General features: G+C 40.2%; 1 protein-coding gene across 1 annotated transcript in view; it reads right to left on the bottom strand.

The window, feature by feature from the left end:
* The window catches only part of smpd3 (sphingomyelin phosphodiesterase 3), a 92,545-nt gene that overhangs the window by 16,994 nt on the left and 50,654 nt on the right, over positions 1-24,897 (bottom strand). Inside the window, exons 5-7 of the mRNA XM_085414883.1 lie at positions 6,096-6,171; positions 2,937-3,098; positions 1,203-1,292 (exon numbers count right to left, since the gene is read on the bottom strand). Coding sequence (XP_085271009.1) covers positions 1,203-1,292; positions 2,937-3,098; positions 6,096-6,171 — 328 coding nt within the window. The remainder of the gene's footprint in view (positions 1-1,202; positions 1,293-2,936; positions 3,099-6,095; positions 6,172-24,897) is intronic.

Here is a 24,897-nt window from a genome sequence, read left to right on the forward strand (position 1 = left end):
CCAGACACCTGTCAAATGTAGGATTTTGTTACTCCTCCTCTTGGAAATCAACAGTAAATGGCACCCCTGAAAGGGAAAAACACACTAATGTGTTAAAATATAAAAGGAAGGAGTTCCTGAGCAGGAGCACGTGTTGGGTTGGGAGTGAGAACGTGTTGCTTCAGCTTGCTTGGGAAAGTACAGATATGCACCAGCTTCCCTGTTTTGAGTGGTTAACATGACCTCAGTTTTCTGGTCTCATAAATCCTGAAACCACCAATAAGCTGTGAAGGGAACAAAATAAATATTCTTTCACACCAGCTCTGGCCACAGCTCCAAAAATACATCGAAGACCACAGTGAGTGTACTTGCTGGCTTTGGCGGTTGTTTAATCTGCCCTCTAACATGAACTAAAACGCATCATGAAAAGAGACGTGACATTTATGAGTGGGGGAGATTTTTCTTTTTTTGCTGAAACTTCAGTCATGTGAACATATTGCCATGGCTTTTTATGCCAAGTTGGTCTCATGCTTTTCCTTCTTTTCCACAAGATTTAAAAGAAGTATGAAATCCCGCCGTTTGCCACCAGAAGAGTCAGGAAATTACTGCACACTCTGTCAGTACAACATCTGACAATATCTGGCAGCTTCAGCTCTCTAGCTGTGATTTTTGGCTCACTATTGTATCCATTCAGGTCTAATCTTCTTTGGATAAGCTTTATGAAATGGGATAATCTTCCTTCCCTTTCTTTCACTGATTCATTGATCAGTTTTTTCTTTCCCCTCCAACCTCCCTATGTCTAATAACAGCGAAACAGGCAGTGCCAATCTGTTTCCCCGGCTTGCAATGGAAAATATGCCTGTCCAAATAAATAAGCCCTTCTCTAAACAAGCCCTTTCACTCGGTCCTGCCCACACTGTCCCTGAAATACCGCTGGCCTAAAAAAACGCTCCATATCCAGACCAAAACCCTCCAGTCTTCTGCGTCACTAATGCCCATGTATCAGCCTGCTGTACTGGGTGCATTCTGACTTAGCCAGCCTGAGCCAGATTAATGCCTGCTGCACTCTGCAGGCACCGCGTGGATCCTTGGTGCACGCAGCAACACCTGCATTTTACAGTCAGACTGTAACCGAAGCCGGTGGTGTACATATTACTACAGTGCGTATGGAGCGACCGTAGAGGAAGATGTGCGTGGGCAGGTGTTGGGTTGTGTGTTGTTACCCAGAGCCCATGGTTTGTCCTCCCCTGGCCCCAGGCGACATGGGTCCTTGTATTGAGTAAAAAGTGCGTGCTGCTGCTCCAGCTTGTCCTCTGGAAAAATACAAGTGTGCACACATACACAGTGGAAGGTTATACACACAGTCAGGAAAGTCAGTTTTACTCCAAACACGGCAGAAAAGTCACACATTACTGATTCTTCTTTAGGAGGTCATAGTTGCTAAGCTGCTAGCATGCTGTGCAGGGCAAAACACGAGTTAAGTATAATAAAATAAATCAGTTTCATTATTATTTATTCATTCATTCATTTCATTTCACTTAAGTCCCCTTTTAACCTCCACAGCTCTACACTTTTCTTTTTCCCTCTTCATTCTCTTTACAGACCTTTTCCCCTCCCTGAGCCTGCTTGTGTGGACTCTTTCAGTTAAAAAGGGAGTTCTTCCTCCCCACCGTTGCCAAGGACTTGACCTTTAGTGCTTTCTATTTCTGATACCAACTGCAGCTGGTTTAATTATCATGGTAAATGGTAAATGGCCTGCATTTGTATAGCGCTTTTACTCAGTCCCTAAAGACCCCAAAGCGCTTTACACTACATTCACTAATTCAGTCATTCACACACACATTCACACACTGGCAATGGCAAGTTACATCATGCTTGTGTTTGTGAGATAGCTCTTTTGTATGAATGCTTTTTATTATTGTCGTCTTGCATTTATCTAATTTAATGCAAAAATTAAATGTGGTGAATAGTTAGTCTTATATAGTTATTAATTAGCTACTAAAAATCTTTTATTTTTCATACCTTTTCTCCCACTCTATCCGTCTTTTTAATCCACTGCGTTGCTTTTTATTGCTAAGTCTGCTTTACAACACAAACACTTTTTCGCACTGGGATTTAAGGGATAAAGAGACAGCAATGCTTCTTTCTGTCTTTTATGTTGGTGCTGTTGATGGTGGTTATATAAATAACACCAGTGCAGAGCTCTGGTTAAAGCTGTGGGTATACAGGAGGCCTTCAGGTACAGTACTGAGCTGCTATTCAGTCTTACTTAGAAGCATTCAGAGCTTAATTCACATTTTAGTTTTGCATGTACAATTGCAGTGTGAAGTACAAAGATCTGTGAGCTGAGCCATGAGCTTTACTGACACACTGTCATAGAGGTTCACTGTTTCAAGGCTGTTTTGATTAATTATAACAAGCATCGTGGTCACATTCAATGCCTCATTATGGAAAGCTTTCAAAGAAGAATTTAACAATATGACTAATAAGAACAATCAACTTATTAAAATGTTCATTGTCTATTTGACAGCAGGAGCCTATCGTGTTAGTACATTAGTCAGTTAAACAATGGTTTTCTTTTGGAATTAAAAATTGCAGCTTTGTTCTTTACACACTATTATTACAAAGCAAAGAACCAAAGCTGCAGTTTTGGGTAATTAGTCGAACCTCAGATTGTTTATAACTGAATCATAAGATCAAATGCATTTTAAAACACAAAGTGAATGATTTTCAGAATTTTCCAAGTGCTAAATGGGAGACTCGATGTTAACAGCAAGTTAGAGAACACGTTGACATTTTGAGAAATGACCTATTTCCAGATCTACATCAGTGCATATCCAAAATTCAACCCCACTGTACAGCTTTTCTCCAGTTCAGCATGCAATCAAATTTTGAGGTGGGTGGAGAACATCCCAACTACCCCTGTGTTGATCCTGGCACTATCAATTTAGACATACCTGAAGAGCAGTTGTCAAAGTTGAGGTCTCCCAGGATGACGTCGAAGGCCACCAGGTCTTCCAGCACCTTCTCTCCTTCCAGTGGTATGGATGATGACTGGCGAAACTCAGCCCCCCACTGAAGCAACCGGTCCAGCTGCTCACACCGTACTGATGCATCACCTGAGATAATGCAGTGAAATGAGTAGCAGATTATTACTGAAAATCACTAAAATATACAGAAATGGGTGTAATCACAGCATAATCTCACAGATTAATTCAGCATTAGTACTGTGGGTTAGAACCTGAATGTGAACATTTGCATCGTGTAGATTACAACGTAATATGACACCAAAGAATGAGCTACAAATTGGTAAGCTAATGAAGTTGTAAAAGGTTATCTTAAACCTATAAGTTAATTTGGGGGCTGGCCCCTCTGGTGATTGCCTTCCACTATTTACATTGCTTCAGCCTGCCTGCAGTTTCTTCTGCCTCTGCAAGCCGCTCTGTAACCCACCGCCACCCCAGCTCTTTCATTTCATGTTGTTTCTGACTTGATCTGTGCTCTGTGAGAAGGTCTTGCTTTTGCCATCTGTCACCCACTGTCTAATACTGTAACTACGGAGCGATTATTACAATCCTGCTTAAAAAAAGGCAGCCTAACCCTTTAAGTAACTTCTGGTGCTGTTTTGCTTTGGCAGCATTTGTGTCTGTCCGCTGCTGCCAGTACATCTGATAAATTGGCGTTAGTTATGGATCGGAGGGAGGAGGTGAATAGAAGGAGGCGGTGGGTGAAAGCATGCGATAGAAATATCAGCTGAATAGTGGAGAGTGCGAGAAACAAAGAGGTGTCAAGATATTGGTGGGTGAGTAGGTGGCTTTGGCTTTGATTACTCTCAGCTCAAGTACATGTGAAATGCTATTTCTTTTCTTTTTGTGTGACTGCATCTCTTAGAGATGGATGGATCTGGGAGGGGGGACGTGGGGGAGCGTTTGCCTGTGTATGTGCATGAAAACGAAATGTTTCTTCAGATCAAAATAATATAATGATTTGTATGCTTTTATCAGAAAAAAAGGAACAATCAGGTAAACAGTCTCACTCTGAATACATACACAGAGAAATTAGCAGGAACTAGTGGATGTCCACCTGCAAACAATCATCAGGTTTAAGGTGATGCAACAAACAAATCCTTTGATGTGTAGACAAAGTTTAACCTTTTAAAATCCACCAGGCGACTCAAAAAGAGTAATGTTTGAGTTTGGCTAATGTTAAGAAATGTGCTTATTTAGCATGCGTCTAAAACCAAACCAAACTTATCCCTCTCATAACAAGATGGGTCAGTGCAGACCTGGTGCATATAGAGATGTTTCACCCAGGTGAGTAATGCAGCCATTTATGCTGGATGCACCACCCTCCTTAGTTTCCAGGCACCGTCAGAGCTTTAAACTGTGGTCTTTGTGAAGTTTACAAGCAGGAAGTAATGATGTTAAATACCAGCGGGGAATCTGGAACTTCAACTGAGCTGTACCTCAGGATAGTTCAGAGTAATTGAATCTCTGTTAATTTGCAAAGAGATTAGTTTTGTTCTGAGTTAGGAAACTAACAACACAACTATATTTGAGCCTCTCAAAGGGGTTTTATCTTAGGCAGGTGGTCCAGGTCTCTGTAGCCACCTCAGTTCCAGCTACTCATTTCATACATTTTTATTGATTCTTTACAGAAATATGGTTGAAATAGATATTTTTGTTTAAAGGTAAAAAATATAAATGTTAGGGGTAAATGAAAAAGATATCATTATTATCAGTTTTACACAATCCATATGCTCTATGTTGCTGTGCACTGTGCAAAGATATATTCTTTGTCCAGTACAATCAGTGTTTTACCAAAAATATTAATGCTGAGATCAAATTACCTTTATCCTTTAAATGGAAACACAGGACTAAAACAGGACAGAGATGTCCAAGTAAAAATTGAGTACATGTATATGCATCTCGACCGCTTGTGACACCGGCTGTGATGCAGCAATATTAGAGCAGACAACAAATCAGTGAATTGAGGTCTCAACAGTTTGGCTGCTGGCTGCAATTCTTCTTTCAACAACAGCCTAAATGAGGCTCTATACAACATTAAATCTTATTTTTTCTGGGTGTGAGTGAAGTAGCAACAGCAATAGAAAACTGGTGCCTTTTGTGGTAGTCACTTTAGTTCATAAAGTTCATAAAGTGATTATATATATGTCCCTCACAGCAAGAAGGTTTGGGTTACTTAGTACTTTGGGTATTCTGGTTTCATCTCATAGTCCAAGCACATGCATGTTGAGGTAACCGTGTTTGTTCGCTCTGTAACAGATTGGTAACGTGTCCATTGGCTTTTGGCCTAGGACCTCCATCCTCACCACGCTGGCAACAAGTCAAAGAGGAACAAAAATAAGAGCACATTGAACTGAACTGCACCGAAATGGAAGAAAGCCAAGAGATGAGGTAGCCACTGCATTACTGAGTTCAGTATATACTGTATATCTATATGCTGATAGTCCCGCTGCATCATGAATTGAGCACTCAGCCTGGAAAGATTTCTCATATAGTTCTCAGAGAATCAGGTCTCTGCACTCCTCCCCTGTTTCTTCCTCTCTGTTCTCCCTGACTTACCCCACCAGCCCAGCCCCCTTAACCTCCAAAGGCTTTGTGTTTGATGTATCTTTAGAAACAGCCCTGCCACTGCTATATTTAGGTCTGAGAGAAGCGTAGGAGAAGCCCAGAATAGCAGGCGAAAAGAGGTGGGGAGGGTATGTCTTTGGTAAAAAATGAGGGTGACATCGACCAGGGGCTTTAAATAGGGCTGTGACGCCTTAAACAGCTTGAGGCAGTCACCATGGGAACAGCAGGAGGAGGCATGCTCGGGTTGTGATGTGCTCATTTATCTAAGTATCTGGACAGAGAAGTGTGCACACACACACACACACACACACACGCACACGCACACACACACACAAAACTGTCTTTGCAGGTCTTCTAGAGAAAGACAATCACATTGGGACCTGACATGTTTTCCATCCTGCTTAAGAAACAACCCTTCAAAAAAGGCATCTTGGGATCCTTACTAATACACTCATGTGTGCATGTGCAGAGACAGAAATGACAAAAGACAGAAGGAGAGAGTTGTAGAACATATAACCCTACCTTCTATGGCGTGGAGATGCGTACATGTGACGTATCCCACCACCCTCTGCTCTTGGTGTGAGGTGCCCACGTGAACCTGTTGGGGAGGGGGAGACAAACATGTCACTCCACCGTGTTCAAACAGGCAGCATCAAAGCCCATTTAACGAGTGTGTTTGTATATGAGAAACAAGCCAGGTAACAACCGCAGCAATTAGATCATACAAGGCAAGGTGCAACTTTATTGATCCCTGTGGGAAAACGGAGTCATTACGCTGTAATTCAATCACTGCACTTAGGGTGTGCAACATGACGGCAGTGGGGCAGAGAGCCCATGAAAACCTAAAGAAGGCATCATTGTGTAATGTCATCATGAAATATTGGTGCATTTCATGGATATAACAGAAATGTGAGATAATAATTCATGATTATAAGATCTGCAAGCCTAATAAAACAGTATGTAACAGTTGCATAATGGAATAATGATGAAAGAACCGCAGTTATGATCATATCTCTCTTATTTGGCATGTAGTGCACCACTGCCGTTTCAATCATTCAGAAAAGAAGAAGAACGACTGCCTCTTGCCAGCGAGGCAGTCACCTAATCTAACGTCAAGGCAATTTTTCAGAAACTATATGATGTGACATTTCTCAAAAAATGTTGGCATTATAATGTTTTTAATACAGCTTCTCCACTTGGATGATTAAAAACAAGAATAAAAATAAACATCTGGTAGCCAGTGACCCACAGAGTTAGGGTTAGAGTTGGGTGATACATAATAACCTCAAGAGTATATATATATATATATACTCCTATATATATGGATCTACTTTTGATACTTTTGAAACACATTTTGTAGTTTCTGAAAATGCATATTTAGCAAACCCAGCCCTAACCTTACTAACCCTAAACACATGTCTGGTTCCCTAGTGGATGTTAAAAGGTTAGCTGATAATCAATGGTGCTAATGATTAGTGCTTGAGCACACCCTTCTGGTTATTCATGGTCATATCAGACAGTTTATAAGAGAAAGACATGACGCTCACATAAACCTCAGCAGAGGTCTATGGACCAGTTCTGTAATGGAAAAGATTGTTGCTGTTCCATCTGGACTCAAAGAGCCAAAGATGCTGTTGCTCTGATATCTGACACAGTTTCCCCTGTGTGGTGTTTGAAGCAAGTAGATGTTATTCATTTTATTTCCAGTTATGTAGGCGATCCATTACATTACATAACCCAAAATGGCTTTTTCATAGTTGTTTTTCAGATGAGCCAGAAGCTGCATTGAGGTTGGCACGCCACACTGAGTCATTAATGAAGCTGTACAAATTGTTACATAAAAGAAACAAATTTGTATGTTCAATAAGAAGCTCTGCAATCATTCATCTGCCTGCTTTGCTGTGTGTTTAGTCTTCTAGTCTGTTCTTTACATCACTTCCTCTTTTCCACGCTGTCAAACTCAATACTGACATCATTACTCAAGTCCAATCATTTTCTTGCCTGTGTTCTGTGAGCCAATCAGCCTCTGCTCAGTATGCTTTAATGTGAGCGCTCTCTTCTCATTCTGCCTTTCAGACTCTAATTCTCTCCCCATCTCTGCCTCATCCTGGTCACTGGAGTCCCATTCAAGCCTCCACCTTCATCATCATCACCAACATCAGCACCTAGACTCGGGGGGTCCTGTCCTTATTCCTCTCACTGCTGGGATAGGAATTAGACTCCATTGTGCTATGATGGTTCTTTAAAGTTTTACCTCCTAACAGCTTATCAGCTGAATTCTGCATCCCAATAAATCATTTTCCAAATTACCTCTCCTTATTCAATAACGAACATCTGTAGTAATATGTAACCAGCAGTTTAACTAATAAGCTAACTTTGCTTTACTTGACAACCATCCCGATGTTTGTAAAAGGATTTCATTTGAAAAAAAATCATCATTCCTTTCATAAAGCTTAGCGAGTAATTTTATTGCCTAAACTTACACAAAGAGTGAATGAAAATTAAATTTAAAAGTGGTCCCACACCTGTGGACTTCATGATGGATGAGCAGAGGATGGAGGATATAACAGTTTAGAGCCAGGACTTGTTGCTTATGAGTGCGAAGAAAATTATACGTATATGTAGCATATAAAAACTCATATTATAATTGTGTACGTGACTAAAAACTAACTGGACTGCAAAGTGAGCCTGTTTTAAAGCGCTCCTCTTTCCGTGCAGAGGTTATGCTCTGATAGCTGATCTAATTGCAGGCTTCTGCAGTTGGAGCTTTACCATGTATTTCTCTGCAGTTGACTGATGTAGCTAAAAAAAAGCTGAGACTCGATGAGCATTGCTTGAAACCTGCCGTCTACTGTGAGTCTTGTTGGCTCGACTACATCCGGATCCACTATTTATCTCTTGTGTTCAGTTTCAGACTTAGAGTGGTGCAAACATGAGTGGGTCGGATAATAAATATACTGTAGGTTCAACTGACGCAGCGTTTTGTCTCAGTATACGTCAGAAAAACCTACGAAAAGAAATATGCTTTTAAGGAACCGTGGAGCCTTACGTCCTAAATTGAATCTAAAGTTTTGATTCATTTAGCAGCCAAACAACATGTGGCATTCGGTCTACAATGGAAATGAATCATTGTTTGGAAAGTTCTTTACAACACTATTGCAGATGCTGCCACAAATGTGTTGCACTTGTTGGATGCTTTGTTTTCACCCTTCTGTTCAGTTCATCTTAGAATACAATTTAAGCCTGAAGACTGTGTGGCTATCTACCATAACCTTCTCCAGTCATTTGCTCCCTTTTTGTTAACGTTTTGATATCCCTATAGACTGCTACATCCCACAGTACAGTGTTTCCTAGTAGTGGACCATAGTTGCAGTTAGTGTAGTTACTGTCTTTAACTTCCATTGCTGCAGGAAGACTGTAAGTTCAACTCTTGCATATTCCCTGAAAAAGGCCTGTTTTCTATTACATCTTAATGTCTTTTCACTTATTGGTGACCTTTGGTTTATAATTGCACTTCCATTTTCTGCAGTAAGTGCACACTCCTGTGGTTTTTCTATCTTCCACAGATATTTTAAGAGGTTTTGCTTAAACACTCCTGTCTAGACGCACTGTTATGATCAACCACTAATACCCAATTCTTCTTGTGCGTGCGGATGAAATACAAGCTCATCATTTGGAGGGTTGGCAATGTTCCACTGTAAGCTTTTCATGTAAGCTTCTAAGACTAATATGAATATGTCTTGAAGTGTGGTGTGGTATAAGATATGGCATGGCATACATGTTACAGATTTAGCATGATAACCATTGGCATCCTTATTTTTGGAGGCAGAAGTGAACATGTCAGAACAAATGGAGTCAGCTAATGTTAGAAATGGCCTGTATTTGTATAGCGCTTTACTAGTCCCTAAGGACCCCAAAGCGCTTTACACATCCAGTCACCCACCCATTCACACACACATTCACACACTGGTGATGGCAAGCTACATTGAAAGAAAAGCTGGATCCATAAAGTGCATGGGTGCACACACTGCTAATCACTGAAGTATATACTTATTTGCCACTCTGTACCACAAAGCTGGCAGATTATTCATTTTAAAATGTTTTACTGACAGGAAAAAGTGTCATGGTCCTGGGCCATGGTGGCCCAGTATTCTTAGTTTTCATGTATTTGTGTATTGTTCCTTATTTAGGCCATGCTTCCTGGGTTTCTCTGTTACGTTGTTCCTTATGTGTTTTCCCCTTGTGACTCTTACCCCCGGGCTGCCCCTCTGTGTATCTGTGAGCCCTCGTCTCTCCTTGTGTTTTATTCCATGTTTTCCCCAGCCTGTTATGTCTGTGTTCTCCCTGTGCTCTCTCTCCTCCTGTCTGAACCTCTGTGTACTTCCTGTTTTACTTTGACAGTCTCCCGTCAGTGTTGCATTTACTCCTGCCGTGTCTTGTTATGATTATCAGTGTCACCTGTGTTCCCCGTGTGTTCCCACTTCCCTCGTTAACCCTCTGTGTATTTATGTCTGCGTCTCCCTCAGTTCGGTGTCGCGTTCTCCCTCATCCATGGCCGTGCGTTTCTCTGTGTGTTACGTTATAGTTTCCGGGTTTAATTTGCATGGTTCTGCTCTCCAGCAATAAAGCTGTGAATTTTGAGTTCATTCCTGCCTCTGTGAGTTTGCGATTGGGTCCTCATCCAGCCTGCACACAGCCGAATCATGACAAAAAGTGGCTCAAATTAGCAAACATACGTTATTGGCTCCACCATTTTATCCAGTAAGTCTTAAAACAATTCTGAGAGGCATTTTAAATTCTGAATGCTCTATAAAACTCAACAACTACAGCAGTTCAGACCCCAACTCTAATTATGATCCTAATGGTAACCTTAGGCAATTAGAAAATGCAACGTCTACCTTTGAGGAACACCTGTTGATCAAAAGAGGAAGGAGAGAACCGAGGCTATAAATACACAACGGCTAATTGAGGGAATGTGGAACAGGTGGGTAAACAAACAGATGCAAGCATTTAAAAGATAACAAGATAAAGGAAGCAAAACTAAATGGAAGGCACTGATAGCTGGAAGGATATAGGGAACACTGCAGGGTCAAATGAAACTTAAGAACTGAGACAACCGGAAAGTAACCGACCCACAATAATTCAACAACAACTCAAAACACCATGAATACAATTGAACTAAAAATAAATGCAAAATTCAAAACCCAGGGCCCCAACAGGAGAATCTGCAAACTCCACCTGGAATGTCCTCAGGCTAGGCTAACCCCTAACCCAGGACCTTCTTGCTGTCAGGCGATAGTAACCTCGGCAACACTGTATCACAAACTTTATCTTGATGCATTATCTAAATATTAGGAAATTAGGAAATAAGCAACAAACTTGGTGCTATTCTATATTTGAAAAGGTTTTTGCCCTCCCCCACCGCAGCAACAGCAGTCCTGACATTGTGCAGTATTATGAATGGTCTGTCATGTCCCAGGAGGGTAAAAGATTTATTATCAGAAGGAAAAACACATCAGCTATTGATCACTGTAAACAAATGAGAAGATGGAGACACCAGACGTCTTCACTTTTACAGAAAATAATATTTTTTGTCACTATTACAAGTTTCCGTACGGTGTTACAGGCACAGAGTCTAACATTTTCCACTTGGGTTGGGGTTACGTTAGAGCATTTTCATCAAAATAATCAAGCACAACTACGAGTGAGCGATATTCTGTTCAAGAGGTAGGCTTATTCGATCAATGTGAAGCCTAAAACAGTGCTGAGGATATTATTTTTTCAGCATGTGCTTCATACATATTTTACTACTTCTTACATCAATTTCTCCATTCCTGAAGCATGAGACAGGGAGCAGAGCAGCAATAACAAAAGCCCACTTGAGATTTAATAAGACACCTTTAACATCAGTGTTGAAGGAGTCCTCCAGCAGCACAGAAACGAGGCACGGAGCGAGGTGGACGCTGGCAGCTCTGAAGAGTTGGTGGGTGGATGCAGACTGATGAGGAGGAGGATGAATAAAGGGTTGCAGAGAAGGAGGATGGTGATTGTGAGGTGGTTAGTTTGAAGTGGGAATGAATATGGGTGGAGTAGATCTATAACAAGGCAAACACCCCTGCTAGAGACCAGATAAGAGGTAGTCCAAGGCTGGAGTGGAACATAAATCGTTCTCCAGCCTCAGAATTATATTTATAGCACTGCTTGTTAGTATACAACTTAGATTAAACAGCCATACACAATGTAGTTATTTTTATTACTATTTATAGATATAAACTAACATGACAGTTGTCACATAACAGTGAATCAGCATGCTGTCAGTTCTGTTAATAACAGCTTCTACTTTGGCCCTTCTAAAAGCTCACTGTCTGGCTCAGTTTTCATTGGAATAATCCAGAGAAATGATACTTTCACCACTCAGTTATTTGTGTACTTATTTCCTTTTGAACTTGGTATCCTGTCACTGCGCCTGCATTGGACGTCTGTTTTGCTTCCAAGCAGTCCAGCAGGGTTTGGGAGTGTGCTGGGTTCCTTCAGGTGACCCAGTCCATGTGACCTTAAATAAGGTTGTATGATCTGGTAAATGCAGGTTATCAAAACTACAAAGAAGTGATGACTGTCAAGCTTCCAGCTTGTTGCTAATGAACCTTTTCTGCCTTTTTGATCACATGTTGTGTTCGTGTATTTTGAGCTATTCTAATGTTGACCCTTCACCTTTTGAGTTCGATGTCGTCGTCGGTGACGACCCCAGCACTAACTGTAATCGGCTGGGCCACAGTTATCAATAGGCTATCAGAAAATGTCATTTCTGCTGTTAGTAAAGTTTCACTGTGTGACTGCAACAATTTTAGCAACTTTCAGTTTTTATACAATGAATGCCTGTCCACAGTATAATCATTAAAACATAAATACAGTGTTTATACATCAGAACTCATCATAAAAGGTTGTACAGATAAAAACAGGAACTATAAAGGAACAAAGTAAGATAAATGTCTCTCTCTAGTATGACTTAAACACCCCGTTAGATGCTTCTGATATTTTTACTCCTGGACTCAAAAACAAAACTGCTACATGACCTTTCCTTCAACTAAGATGTGTGTTGTTTATATGAAATCATCCTGTAATCCGGAAAGAAAAAAAGATTTTCCCCTGTGCCAAATAAACAGCGTTAGAGCACCCAACCAAGGAGCGACAGACTAGAATGGATATGAACAGCCAATAAAGTGATGGCTGTTTTGGCTCGGTATCCGTGCAGAGCCAATAATAAGACATTCTAAAAGCCACAATAAAGCATTAGGCTGATTAGCCCGACTTTAATACCAAACTCAAAGCTCACGTTGTAGGCTGAAATACAGTAAATACACTTCACAGCAAGGGCCATAGATTTCCCTGTGAATATTCGAGGGACTAATTGAATTACTCTTAATGGAATGAGTGTTTTGAGGGAGAGTTAGAGAAACAGAAAAGACTGGTCCAAGTTTACAAAATGCACTATCTGATGGTACATTAACTTTTCTAATAATGTTGCATAAGCTGTGCATCAGTGAACATTTGGGAGGTTGTATTGGTTTTCTAAGGACTACCAGCTGATCCAGGAATGCACCTGAAATCCAATTTGCAAATTTTTCCTCTTTTTGCTAATTTAGTGATCTTCAGTTAAAGGCGATAGTTCAACAGCTTTAGGTTTTTCTTGACATTTAATTTGGATGATTGATATCCCTCATATTAGTCTGCTAACATAACTCGCTTTAGTCCAGCTGAGGTTAATGTAAACTTAACGTACAGTCATGTGACAAATTAAGCAAGCTCCTACTACTTTCATAACAATTAAATCAGTAATTAGCAGCCAGATGCTGCTAATTACTCGCGCAAGTGTGCAAGTATGAGCACCTCAATCAATCAATCAATCTTTATTTGTAAAGCACTTTTCATACAAAAAACAATGTAGCACAAAGTGCTTTACATAGTTAAAAACAGCCCACCCCACCCTCCAACTCACTCCCCACACTCTGTATGAGAGCAGATGTTTTGGCAGTTTGCTGATTGAGTGCGTTCAGGTGTTTGTTAATGCCAAGAAGGAAAGACAGCCACAATCTTAATGAAGACACTGCTAGAAAGGAAAGGTTGCCAGGAGAAAGCCTGTTCTCTCTACAAAGGACATGGCAGTGCGGTTTAGGTTTTCAAAGTTGCGTCTGAACAAATCACAGAACTTCTGGAATAAAGTTTTTCGGACCGATGAAACCAACTGGGTCACATCAGCATATCTACTACAGAATGTGTGAAAAAGAAAAGAATCAAAGTGTTGCAAAGGCCCGCTCAAAGCCAAGATCGCAGTCTGATGACTGAGTATTAAATACTGTGGTAGGACCTTAAGAGAGCTGTGCATAAACCCTTGCACACAAACCTCAATGGAGTGAAGAAATGCTGCAAAGGAGAGTGGGTCCAAATTCCTCCACAACAATGTGAGAAACTGATAGAGTCATACAGGAAGCCATTACTTCAAGTTATTATTGTTAAAAGTGCTTCTACAAGCTACTGATTAATGGGATGGACGGGATATACCACATCCGGGCTTGTAATACACATCTGCCACTGACATTTTACTCAGTGTGCCCTAACAGGTTGCTATAAAAATAACAGTTCTGTTGTTACTAATGTGTTACTAATGCAATTACATGATTAAAAAAAACCTCCTTTTTATTAATTAACACAATTACTTGCTTTGCAGGTTTTACCTATCCTCACATCTGTCAGAAATTCAAAAAAACCTTTTTTTTTAAATAGAAAAAAGATTTAATATCTGATTGCTGATATCTTAATACCACATTATTGCTCTCAAAACTGCCTTAAAAGTAAGTGTGTGTATGTGAGGGGAGGTCTTATTATTGCCCATGAAATCAAGCTTTCATGTCAGTAGAAGCTCATTTGGGATCTTGTTAATTTGTAAAAACTGGGCAGTTTCATTAATGGAACATTTCTCAATTTTCCAAAATAAATTACCTTTAAATTTAGAAAATGAGAAAAGGATTCTAGATACTCAGAAAAATGTTTTAGCAATCACCAAGCCACCAGCGACCTCAGAGTATTCTTCTGCTGAAAGCTTTTTTAGATGCTTCTAAGCAGGAGAACAGTCTATAAACAGGAGGTGTAAATAAACTGAACCCAAAGCACACCCCCATATAAGTCTGCTATGAACCTGAATTATAGCTCCAAAAATCACACAACAGAGCTACAGAGCATCAACTTGTTCTGTATGTAAATTCTCCAAAAGATGAAATTGGAGCAGACGTAATGACCACAGCACATCTGTAATGTTCAACTCAGACAGTAGCTTAAATATGTTAATATGCTATATAATCCTGCCAGCTTTGACATTTTAAACTCAGTTTTTAATGCAGAATATCTCCAAAAAGCAGTCAATGAATTGTGATATTTATTTTAATATTATATTATAACAACCAGTGCAGCAACTGCATGTATATAGTGGTTCTATAAACGAAAGGCAAAAATCCGCAAATGACCACTTCTAAATGGTAAATGGCCTGTATTTGTATAGCGCTTTACTAGTCCCAAAGGACCCCAAAGCGCTTTACACATCCAGTCATCCACACATTCACACACACATTCACACACTGGTGATGGCAAGCTACTTCTAAGGTTCATTAATCATGTTTCTAATCTGCACACATACTTCAAGTTCTTTTAATGGAGCCCATAACTTCTTAAGAAGCACATAAAAGCAGAACTTACTATATTTGCACTTTTTTTTTTTGCCATAGCAGGGTTGTTCACAAATGAGAACTTCATTAGCAACTGAACAACAATATATTTTTAGCAGTTATTTCACATTTTGAATCACTTGAGTTTCCTATTATGACATTATTGCCTTCATTAACAAATGAAAATAAAAGCAATTTAGTGAAAAAAGGACCTGTGATTTTCCATGCAAATAAAAAAAAAGAAATGATCTTGTTCTGCTGTAGCATACATCCACGTCTTACCACAGACCCAAAGGTACCTGCTATAATAAACAAATAAATGTTAATAACTGCAATCTAATCAGCTTAATCCACCGTATTAACATTTGTAAAAGTGAGACTAATTATTTTTGCTACTATTACATTTTTGTTGCTCGAATGAATTTTACCACCGGGATCAATAAACTTTTAATCCAGACAGCTCTTTCTTTCTTTTGTGTCACCTGCCTCACTCTGTCCTCCTTTCTTTTATTTGTGTCTCCTTCTGTCTTCCACTCTGCTCTATCTCAGTGCCACACTGTGTATTAATATTTCAGGGGCTTATGTATGCTTGAATAGGTGTGTGCACACCCTGAAACTGACAGGAGACCTTAGGGGAGTCTAGTGTATGTGTGCACACTCGTGCATATAAGAAAGAGTGGACTTTTAACATGTTTCCACAGACCTCAGATGATGCCAGCACAAACTGGAGTCTCTGCAGAGATGCAGGAAAACCTTGAGTAGAAGCAATTTTTTTTGCCCCCCCCGGTGCGCTGTGTGAATAAAAATAACATGTAATGAAATTAACTGCGTTTCTTTTAAAATTAAAAAACAAATGAGTCAGAACATGCAGGATATGAGATGCTAAAACTTCCCAGGACTTCCCCTCATTACAGAGCATTGAGACGAAACAGAGCGGAAATTGAAACGAGCTGCGAGAGACGATTTCACACTGGGAGCCAACCGAACCAGGCTCGTCTCATTATGAAGGCTCTGAGGCTGCTGTATCTAATTGTCCTAACTTTAAAATCAGATGAGGAGCCCACATTTCATCTTGCATTACTCGCATGAGTTTGATCGCTTCACTCAAAGACAACAACAAAGAAAGCAGAAAGCTGTGGTCTTCTTCCATTTGCCTTACCAGATGAACCAAAACATGCACATTGTTTCATATCAGGGTCTTTTAATTACAAGTCTGGATGCTTGATGCTCTTTTTAGGAAATATTGTGTGTTTTGTTACTGTTTCAATTTGTGCAACATATTAAAACCAATCAGTCATACATAAACCTTGAAATCAAACAATATAAAAAAATATGTGATCCATTTGGACTTTGCTATGTCATGCACTACCTGGGTGTACAACCTTTCCACAATGCAATAATGCCTACAGTGCAGTGTTGCCTTTACTCATGCATGATAGTATCAAGTGACAAGTTGACCGTTAGACACAACAGACCCTTTGATCTGAGGTATTTTATAGCTATAGAAGAATTATAAAAAAAGAAAGTCTAATAACATATAACAACTTTTATAACACAATACTTTTTTTTTCCCTTTAGCTGGTATCTGGGAATTTATAGTCAGTATATTCCTTTGTAGTTAAATGTGCATATGATTAAGAACATCATGCTTCATGCTTGAAGTTCCAGTTAAACTCCCCCACTGTCTCTTGTGTGTTTTCACATGTACCCATTTCTGAATCAAGCAAAAAAGACAAGGTTTTAGGCAGCTGAGATAAGACCAGGTGAAGACTAAAGTCATCCTGAATGTCTTACTCATATCTCAAAGGAGAAGAGTCACAAATCAATTGAGAGTCAAGCTGTGAGTTTATCAATATCAGCTTAAGCTAATTCAGCAGTCAGATTAGTCTTTACAAGTCTACATCACGTCTTGAATTGAGATGTGATGTTGAGGAGTTCAGACAGAGAGAAGTCAGGTAATGATAGCTATCTGGAGTTAAGATCAAACCAATTCTTGATTGAAACTGCTAATCAAGAGACTTGGGTGTGTTATTTCTTAAATGGCTAATAAATAAAACACCCACAGGTAAAGTGATGTCTTGAGACAGTTAAAGTCAAGTCTCAAACATTTAAGTCAAGTTCAAGCCAACTTTCAATTCAGCTATGACAAATAAGAGTCAAACCAGACGTTAAGAGAGTTTAGGTCAAGTTACAAACAAATTTCTATCACATAACGTCTTGTCTGAAGTCAGGTGACTTCACTGTGCTGCTAAGTACAAGGTTTTATTGAATCTGGGCAGGTTTCAGTCCTGCTTCCAGTTAATTGTCATAGTTCCTGTAGACTGGACTGCCATTTATACAAAACACAAAACCCTTTATTACATGCACTTTGTGTGTCTCATATTCATACCTATTCATATTTATTTATCACTGATTAATCAAACATCAAATTTTAGATTGTGGAAGTAAGCTGGAGTACCCAAACAACCTCTCGCAGTCACAGGAAGAACATGGAGACTGCATGTAGAAAGGCCCCAGCTGAGCTAAGATTACAACCAAGCTTCGAGGTGCTAAGACATTAGCACCTGCATAAATCAAGATATACCGACTTCAGTTCTTACAAACTAGAACATTCAGGTCAAGTTTAAAAACACTGAGCGAGTCCATTTCGGGCTCTGAGTTCATCAAAACAGATCCATTCTTGCTCTCATGGAGAAATCTACATTCAGATTCTTGGAAACTGAAATCACGGGTCTTAAAAGTGGAACACTTGCAGCTGAGCACTGCATTTAAATGATCTCCCATCAATTATGTTAATCTCAAAAATCATCAGCAAGTTTGTCAAATTGGCTCAAGTCTAAGGCTGTGCAATCTAACTAATCTGCTAACTATTGGACAAGTCTATCAATTACAAGCCCACCGTTAAAGAAATGTGTGAATAAAATAAATACAAGCTATATTTTGTGAATCTCGGTCAATTAACACAGGGGCATTGATTGAAATACGAATAATACAAATGTCTGGCAAAAATGAGATGAGCTGAGACCTCTGTCACCTTCTGTTTGGCATGTAGAGATGGGATGAAATCCCTTTGACCTGGATAGGAAATCAGTTTATGTCAGTGAATTGGTTGACCTTCATAGTGACGAGGTTTCCTTTTGGTCATTACAGATCAGGGATGGATTTGAGGAATTCTCCCATTGATCTTCATTCTATTCAATCCAGATTTGAGCAGGTTCCTATTTTAAAGCCTAATCCGTAGTAATGCATTCAGACTGCGTATCTGCACACTCACAAACACACACACACTCACAAACACACACGCAGACACATGACTTTTCAACCATGCACTTAGCAGCTTGAAATAATTGTAAGAGGGGATAAATGTTGAGACTGAAAAGCTTTAATTATGGAGCCAGCCCTGGCTCTCTCTTTAGGGAAACATTTTTAATTAATATTCTATCTCTTCCTCTCTTCCTCTCTCCCTGCCTTTCTCTTCCGAGTGCGTCACTTCTCCACAAGGGATAATTCAGATTTATGTTGCTGACCTGCCGCGGTTTTCCAGGTAAGTATCCATTGGGAAATAACGAGAATAAGTGTGTTCTTCGAGGTACATTTGTCTGAGTCTAAATTTATACAAGAAATAATTGATAATTAATAATCGATGTAATTGAAATGAACGCGTCTGGAAACAATAGCAGATGATGGCTGGGGATAGATTACTGATATAATGGCCTCATTTTGTACGGTGCAAAAAACCCCTCATAAATCACGGGCTTGACAGTTTCACCCCAAGTCAATGGAATTGAAATGATAATATGACCCAGTCACTGTAATATGTTGGCAGAAAAATGAGACCAACCTGATTGCCAGACCAAAATGCCAAAACTAATTATGCAAAATCATGAATAATGTTAACTCCGAATTAAAAATTTCCACCTCCTCCACATCTATGAATGTTATGAAAATGCTAGGCTATGGTAGGCATTAGTGGTAATGTCGTCTACCTTTAACATCTCTACACGTTTAAATGTAGGTATGCCTGTTACCTGTTACCTACAACGCGAGTCTCGCCACTGGCGATATGAGCGCCTACAAAGCGGCCTCATGCGGCGCGCGGTGAGAGATGCCAAACGCCGGTACCGGGAACGTGTGGAGTCCCGCTTCCACCAGGGCGACACACGGAGTATGTGGCACGGACTACGCACCATTACGGACTACAAAGCCAGGGACACTGCGCCGATCAACGCCGACTCTGCATTCACCAACGAGCTGAATCGGTTCTACGCCCGTTTCGAGGTTAGCCAGGCGGCTAATGCTATCTACCGCCTGACTACCGAGGACAGTGACGTCATCAGCGAGAGACCAGTGACCAGCATCGTGGAGCATGACGTCCGAGCGGCACTGAGGAGAGTGAACACAAGGAAAGCGGCGGGGCCAGACGGCATCACCGGCCGTCTGCTGCGCTGCTGTGCTGACCAGCTAGCAGGTGTGTTCACTTACATCTTCAACGAGTCCCTGGCGAAGTCTGTGGTCCCCACATCAAAAGATCCACCATCATCCCTGTGCCCAAGAACAGCAAACCCTCATCCCTGAACGATTACCGGCCAGTTGCACTGACCTCGGTAGTAATGAAGGTGTTTGAGAGGCTGCTGAAGAACATCATCTCCTCCTCCATCCCAGACACCACAGATCCGCTGCAGTTCGCCTACAGATCCAACAGATCCACAGAGGATGCCATCGCCCACGTCCTACACACCACTCTCAGCCACGTGGACAAGAAACAGAGTAACTATGTGCGAATGCTGCTTGTTGATTACAGTTCAGCGTTTAACACAATAGTGCCCTGCAGACTGTTCACAAAGCTGAGGGATCTGGGACTTAACAGCCGTCTGTGTGCATGGGTGTTGGACTTCCTCACTGGCAGAACTCAGGTGGTGAGGGTGGGCAGGTGCTTCTCCAACAGCATCACCATCAACACAGGAGCACCTCAGGGATGTGTCCTCTCGCCACTGCTCTACTCCCTCTACACTTCAGACTGTGTGGCCACCCATGGCTCCAACACCATTGTGAAGTTTGCTGACGACACAGTGGTGTTGGGTGCCATCTCCAACAACGATGAGGGGGCCTACATGGATGAAGTGAAGAATCTGGCATCGTGGTGCCAGGACAACCACCTCCAGCTGAACGTCAGCAAGACCAAGGAGCTGGTGGTGGACTTCAGAAGGAGTCAGCACAGAGACTACAAGCCCATTATCATCAATGGAGCTCCAGTGGAGAGGGTGCAGTCCTTCAAGTATCTTGGTGTCCACATCTCCTCAGACCTGACATGGGCTGCCCACATTCAGGTCCAGACCAAAAAGGCTAGGCAGCGCCTGTATCACCTACGACAACTGAGGAAGTTCAGGGTCTCTCCAAAGATCCTCAGGATTTTCTATACAGGCGCTGTGGAGAGCATCCTCACACAGAACATGACATCGTGGTTTGGGAACAGCTGTGTGAAGGACCAAAAAGCTCTCCAGAGAGTGATCCGTACAGCAGAACGCTGCTGCAGGATTGCTCTCCCCCCGCTTCAGGACACCTACACCAGGAGATGCCGGACTAGAGCAGCGCAGATACTGAAGGACCCGTCCCATCCTGGCAACAAACTGTTCCAACTTCTGCAATCTGGTAGAAGGTTCCGCATCTTCCGGGCAAGGACAGAGAGACTCAAGAGGAGCTTCTATCCCCAAGCCATCCGTGCCCTAAACACACACACCCGCCCTCTCACATCATCTATAATTGACTGAGACAGGACTCTCTTCCAGACACTAAACCAAGGCACAATGTACATTTCAATTCCTTTAATTTTAAATATGTTTATATTGTCTATCCTGTAAAATAGTCAGATGTCTATTCATATTAATGTACAGAATTCACCTGCTTGCTGCTACTACTGCACATTCACCCAGTGTATGTATATATATATATATATATATATATATATATATATATATATATATATATATATATATATATATATATATATATATATATATATATATATATATATATATATATATATATAAGGTTCTTCCTCTACACCCCCCCCCCCCCCAATTTTTGCACATGTCGAGGAGCGTGTCAGGCTACATTTCACTGTGTGTTATACTTGTATAACTATGCATGTGACAAATAATAAAGAACCTTGAACCTTGAACCTTAAAATCTAAGTTAAGAGAATTTAGATTTAGTAATTAGTCTGAAGTGTGATGGCATGCTTTGTAAATATATTATTGAATTAAGCTTACTGACGCTGAGAAATTACATTAATTCCACTTTTGATTCTAAAATAATTTGAATAAACTGTTTAATCAGCTACTGCTTTTAAAATTTTTATGCAAAGAGTTGGTGTTTTTACAGTATTTTCACAAACATAGTATGAGAAAGCTCCTGCAAACCAATTATTCGCAATACTTTCTTATTTATCAGCTTTACTAAAAATAAAACCATTAAAAATATTTAAAACATATTATTTAACCTGTAACAACTTGCATGCAGAACAAAAACGATATCAGGTTGCTTAAAAGTCAATGTTTGAAACAATCAAAAGGACTTTAACCTCCTAAGACCCAAACTCTTTCATGCATTTTTAATTTCTCTTTGCTATTTGAGCTGATTGGGACCTGATGAATGTAAAAACAAAGAATTACAATTAAGATTAAGATTAAGATTTTTTTTAATTTTTAATTGATTTGATTTGATACTGTACTTTTGTTTCTGAGAAAAATTAGATCCACATATGAGGACATTTGTTTTAAATTTGGTAGGACAGTGGCAGAATAACATCCCCTTAAGTGGATATCAAGCATTTGTAGAGCAAAATTTAGTATTTTGGTCTAGGCAACCCAAAATGTGATGTCCACATAGGTCCTAGGAGGTTAAAGTAAACACAGTATTTAGCAGCTGAATGTCTTATATTGAGGGTTATTTATATAGTCTTTCTATTGCACTGTCTTGTGTCTGTATCGTTCTGTTCTGTCTGGTGTTGCGTTGTCTTTGTTTTGTTTTGTTGCAGATTTTGCACATTACACTTTCGTTGATAGTCTGTTATGTGTAGCACCATGGTCTTGGAGGAAGATTGTCTCATTTCACTGTGTACTGTACGACTGCACATGGTAGAATAACAATAAAACCATTTGACTTGGCAAGGATGAGCTGACTGGAAGGTTTCACATGTTCAGACATATAGAAGACAGAAAAACTGATGTGCTTATCTGGCAGCCAGTGACATGATGAAAAATAAAGACTGCCCGGCTGCAAGCAAAGTAGCTCTAGGAAATGCAACACCTATAAATGAAAAATAGGGAAACCCGAGCTCTGGATATTAGTGATGGGATTTCCGGCTACTTTTAGAGAACCGGCTCTTTCGGCTCTGAACCGGCTCTTCAGGTTGTTTTGTTGCTTTAATTAATTTATTATTAACAATAATATAAAATTAAGCACAAAAGGAATTACTAATGTAAAAAAAGTGGTTTTATTTATATATGTTTATATATAAATATATGCGGTGGCCCCTAGAGACAAAGCACGTCCAAACTCCAAAACACATCTAGCATGAACTGAACTTCCAAAACAGAGCTACCTAGATCACTTAAATTACACAATTGACAGCATGTGTGTATTGTTTGTGTATTTATACACAATCACTCATATATATTCAAATAATTTACAAAAAACATTCATTTACCTGTTACTACCACACACCAAATCCGGTCGTTGGTGCTTCCTGGCTTGTGTAGCCACTAGGTAACAAAAGCTCAACACTGCGCCTGCATCCTGGAGCACTTCTGTTGTGTTTTGTACGTGTTTTGGAGTTTTTACGTGCTTTGTCTCTAGGGGTCACCGTAAATATACTTTTATTTATTCACTCCACATAAAATGTAATAAATAAATCATATAATACAAACACCAACTATTAACATTTCAACTTTTAACTATTTAAATTTTCAGCTTTTTCCTTTTACAAATTTAAAGTGAAAAGAACACAAAACACTGCAAACCACAACACAATTAAATATAAATTAAAATATGAAAACTAAAAGAAGATGCACATTCTCTGTCATATGGGCCTGCATGAATAAACTTTCTGAATCCTTTATCATCTGCAACTGAAAATAGTTGTGGATGATTACTATACCTTTCTAATGTGGCGTTGTTGTCCCTGGCTCTCTTTCTCTCTCTCTCCCGCTTTGTTCCTGTGCTACTGCGACTGCAACTACCGCCCCTCCCCCCTCTGCCCAGCGCAAAGGACAAGGCTCACGTGCGGAGTGAAGCGGAAAAAAGTGCGAGAGAGAGGGTGAGAGAAGGAAAAAATGGCTCCCAATAAGGATTCGGCTCGCGTCGTTCACGTCAAAGAGCCGGCTCTAAGAGCCGTTTCGTTCGCAACCGACACATCACTACTGGATATTTATGGTAGATGGTGTTACTGCACTGCCCACAATGTTTTGACTGACAGAAAATGTGAGGAAAATAAAGTGTAGAAGCCAAAGAATAACAAGAGTTTAGTATCAAGCCTCACAAAATGCAAAAAGCAGAGATGCTAAGAATCACCTGTTTAAGAAAGACTTCAGACTTAGCATCCTGCTTTTTGTTGGATATGAAAGAAACACGATAATGTGTTTGGAGAAACGCAGTGTGAACATCAGGTAGATCAAATGATGTGCGCCTAATGAGATGCGTCCCAGCTGGCGGCGAAATGAGCTGCAGTGTTGAGTAGTAATGAATGAGAATGGCCAAAGGTTCGTGGAGGGGAAGCGAAGGTTGCCAACAAGATTCTGCCTTGGAAAGCTGCCAAGATGTCTGGAGGAAGGAGAAGCGCGAGGATTAAACAGCAGGCATATCAAAGCCTGCAGCAGCCTGAGAGACAGACAGGCTGCGAGGATGGGAAACAGCAAAATGTGATTTGGTTACCCAAACTGATCGTAATAACAAGTCCTAATTAGTATGTATTCTGATATAGCTGATGATAGGAGAGGTTTTAACTGGCAACATATTCTTTATCTTAATATCTACATTTTACAGTTGGAGAGGAAACAAGAAGCATCTGACTGATGGTGCTAACAACAATTACCAGGTGTAAAAAACATCTGTGAAACAGAAATGAACGAGCCTTTAAAAATGGAAAGCATCAGCAGTCCACAAGGAAGTGAGTGGACGGCCAAAGAAAGATCAAGGCGGGCGTTCACCTGTGACACACCCACTAATTATGACCATGAAATCCAGAAAAAGAAATAGGTGGACTTTGATTTGAGGTTATTCAACCCAGTGTTAGAGAAAAATGTTGATCCACTGCACAAATATGATCGAGTTTCCCAACAGAGGCTCTGAAATGGTGACGGTCAGTTTGTTTTTGTCCTGTTTTTTACTGATTAAAAAAGTATGGAAGAATACGTTTTTTGTTATATTTTAATAATTTTTTCATGCTTTTCATTTCATTCTTTGGTTGCAGTAGTTTAAATAGCCTATGTTTTGGTTTATTTTATAATTCAGTGAAAATGGTTTCCATCCATTACTCATACATCTGGGGACATATGCTTTCTAGATGCAAAAATACTGCATGCATCTATGGTCATGAATTTTAAAAGTCC

This window comes from Rhamphochromis longiceps, linkage group LG7 (genome assembly GCF_057381845.1).
Source record: "Rhamphochromis longiceps isolate RC_006_pf linkage group LG7, R_longiceps_female_GT1.1, whole genome shotgun sequence".
In the NCBI taxonomy this organism is placed as follows: domain Eukaryota; kingdom Metazoa; phylum Chordata; class Actinopteri; order Cichliformes; family Cichlidae; genus Rhamphochromis; species Rhamphochromis longiceps.